The sequence below is a fragment of the Salvelinus fontinalis genome, chromosome 7, assembly GCF_029448725.1.
Source record: "Salvelinus fontinalis isolate EN_2023a chromosome 7, ASM2944872v1, whole genome shotgun sequence".
NCBI lineage: Eukaryota > Metazoa > Chordata > Actinopteri > Salmoniformes > Salmonidae > Salvelinus > Salvelinus fontinalis.
Window position 1 is genome coordinate 15,613,985 of NC_074671.1, and position 3,053 is coordinate 15,617,037.

Below are 3,053 nucleotides of genomic sequence, written 5' to 3' on the forward strand. Positions count from 1 at the left end.
AGTGAGTGAGTGAGTGAGTGAGAGAGAGAATGAGTGAGTGAGTGAGTGCGTGAGTGAGAAGTGAGTGAGTGAGTGAGTGAGTGAGAGGTGAGTGAGTGAATGAGAAGTGAGCAGTGAGTGAGAAGCGAGCAGTGAGTGAGAAGTGTGTGAGCAGTGAGTGAGTGGTGAGCAGTGAGCAGTGGGTGAGCAGTGAGCAGTGAGTGAGGAGTGAGTAAGCCGTGAGCAGTGAGCAGTGAGTGAGAAGTGAGCAGTGAGTGAGAAATGAGTGAGAAGTGAGCAGTGAGTAAGCAGTGAGTGAGAAGCGAGCAGTGAGTGAGCAGTGAGCAGTGAGTGAGGAGTGAGTGAGAGGTGAGTGAGAAGTGAGTGAGAGGTGAGTGAGAGGTGAGTGAGAAGTGAGCGAGCAGTGAGCAGTAAGTGAGCAGCGAGCAGTGAGTGAGAGGTGAGCAGTGAGTGAGAAGTGAGTTAGCAGTGAGCAGTGAGTGAGAGGTGAGCAGTGAGCAGTGAGTGAGGAGTGAGGAGTGAGCAGTGAGTGAGCAGTGGGTGAGCAGTGAGTGAGAAGTGAGCAGTGAGTGAGAAGTGAGCAGTGAGTGAGGAGTGAGCAGTGAGTGAGAAGTGAGTGAGAAGTGAGTGAGAAGTGAGTGAGGAGTGAGTGAGAGGTGAGTGAGCAGTGAGCAGTGTATCGGCTACATGAAAATCCTTGTTGGGTTCTCTTTAGAACGTTTCCTTCTTTTTGGTTTGTTCTGTGTTTTCTGGTGTGCCCTAGAAACAGTCTGACAGCTTCCCTCAACTCATCTCCCACAGAGCACTAACAACATACACACACATTTAACAAGAATAGGTTTTTCCTCAGGTTATGGAGCTTGACTGATAGAGAACAGCGAAAGGGAGAGAGAGAGTGGGGGGGGGGGGGGGGGGGGGGGTATTGAGAGGGGGGGGTAGATAGGAGGTATAACTGTAGGGCATAATTATTAAGCAGGTCTGGATCAAAGGATGTCTTCAGACATTCCCACGCGGGAGACTCGACACTTCTGTTAAAACACGCATGCTGTAACCAGGCTAAAACAGCATCATCCAGGAAACACACACACACGCCCGCTGAAAGACGCAACCTGAATCGTCGGTCTGTTGGGTGGCCGCCCCCTCGCCTTTCTCTCTCTCTATTATCCGAGGCTCAGTAACTTATCCGTAAAATGTGTTTTTAGCCTCAGGCCTGTGTTGCGACGCGTTTGTTTACAACAATGACGTGCAGCCCAGAGACAGTCAAAGTGACTATTCAATAGAATAATCTGTTCACATCAACACTGATTCACACAGGCAGTATTCTGGTTATGGAAATGTTTAATACCAGTTTACGATCTCTCTCTCTGTCTCGGTCACACACACACACACACACACACACACACACACACACACACACACACACACACACACACACACACACACACACACACACACACACACACACACACACACACACACACACAAAACACACACGCACTCACCTCGCTCGTCGCCCGCCCCAGTGTCATCTTCTGCCAGGGATCTGGCAACTGTGCCAGGGGCATTTTGGCGCTCGAGCTGTTCCTCTGATCTATTGTAGTGTTCACTCTATTAGTTTGTGCTAAAGCTTCGCTCCAGACAGGACTGTAGGCTATCACAATGTAGTAGTCTAAAGCTCGGGTCTATTCTAGTAGGCTATTTCCTCCGTTAGACCCGTGTGAGAGGACAAGGGACAGAGTTGGTTGTTTCTAGATCAGGGGCCGCCCCTTCTTTCTCTAGCGGAATAAAGATGAAAACCTCGCTGGGCTACGTAACGCCTTTTACGGAAAATTGTCTCTCCACTTTCACCCTTGTTGTGTCACTGTGCCGCTTTTCCACTGCCTGCGCTATTCTCTCTCTCTCTCTCTCTCTCTCTCTCTCTCTCTGTATCTCTCTCGCTTTCTCACTTCCGTTTTGTCCCAATATGGCGCCGGGTGTCGGCTTACCTGCCTGTCAGACTACAGAGTCACTCATGCGTCATCTTTGGGGGCGTGAACCCGGTATAACGGGACACCTCATCCAAACGGGACACGGGCAGGTGAGGGGGCTCTCTCCAGCTGTGACCTCTAGCCGGGACAGGCACGTGAGACACCGGGGGAGAAGATAAGATAGGCTTTATTATTCGGTGAAGGTGATGCACTGTAGGTAAACGGTTCCAGTCCCGTAGCCATGAATATGCGCAGAATATGACTTTGATCAACATGGTGCTATTCAGGAGATGAACTGAAATATGCTGCAGGTGGTGTGTTGAAAATGATTTATGATATAGATTGGGCTATCATAATTATATGATATACAGACGTTAGGCCTAGATCTTTCAAATTATAGCAAGAATGTGTATATGTCTTTATCATAGGCTACAATTCACCCCATCAAAGTCTACCTCATTATTAACAGGTGAATTTCCACCCTTGACTTTGGGAGTGTCTGTCTGACTGTATAAATCCTTCCTCGCCAGTTAAAGTTTGATGTTGGAGGTCATTAGCATGAGACTGCTTTATTATGAGCTATTTATAGCCTATCTGTATGGGCCATGCCAGGGATAATGAGAATCATGAATTGACACAGAGTCATTATCTGTGACTAAAGAGGTGTGTGTGTGTGTGACTGAAGATGTGCCATGGGCGGGAACAGTATCATTACAGCCCAACTTCAGAGATATTTATACTGAACTTGGTGACAGAACATTCATCTCTGTCTTCTCTCATTTATAGCTTACTGTACTGAACTGGTGGTGGACGTACAACACTGTGGTGACATCTGCTGGTTGATTATATCTTACGCTGTGTTCAAGACAACTGGGAACTCTGGGGAAAAAATGAGCTCCGACTGGGAAAATTCTTTTGAACGGTGATCCAACTCAGAATTCCAAGTTGGAAACTCTGGCGTCTTTCTAGCCTGAAGATCACTTACGTCATGACTTGGCTCCATGTAAGTAATTAACACCTATCTGGTATGGTACATTATTAGCTGTCTGCACACAGAACTTTCCAGTGTTAGACACAAACACGTCA

At 47.7% G+C, this 3,053-nt stretch overlaps 1 protein-coding gene across 1 annotated transcript in view; it reads right to left on the reverse strand.

The window, feature by feature from the left end:
- Window positions 1-2,041, reverse strand: part of LOC129859056 (ribosomal protein S6 kinase alpha-3-like) — a 29,466-nt gene extending 27,425 nt beyond the window's left edge. Inside the window, exon 1 of the mRNA XM_055928399.1 lies at window positions 1,503-2,041. Coding sequence (XP_055784374.1) covers window positions 1,503-1,565 — 63 coding nt within the window. The 5' untranslated portion in view covers window positions 1,566-2,041. The remainder of the gene's footprint in view (window positions 1-1,502) is intronic.
- Between the last annotated feature and the right edge of the window lie 1,012 nt (window positions 2,042-3,053).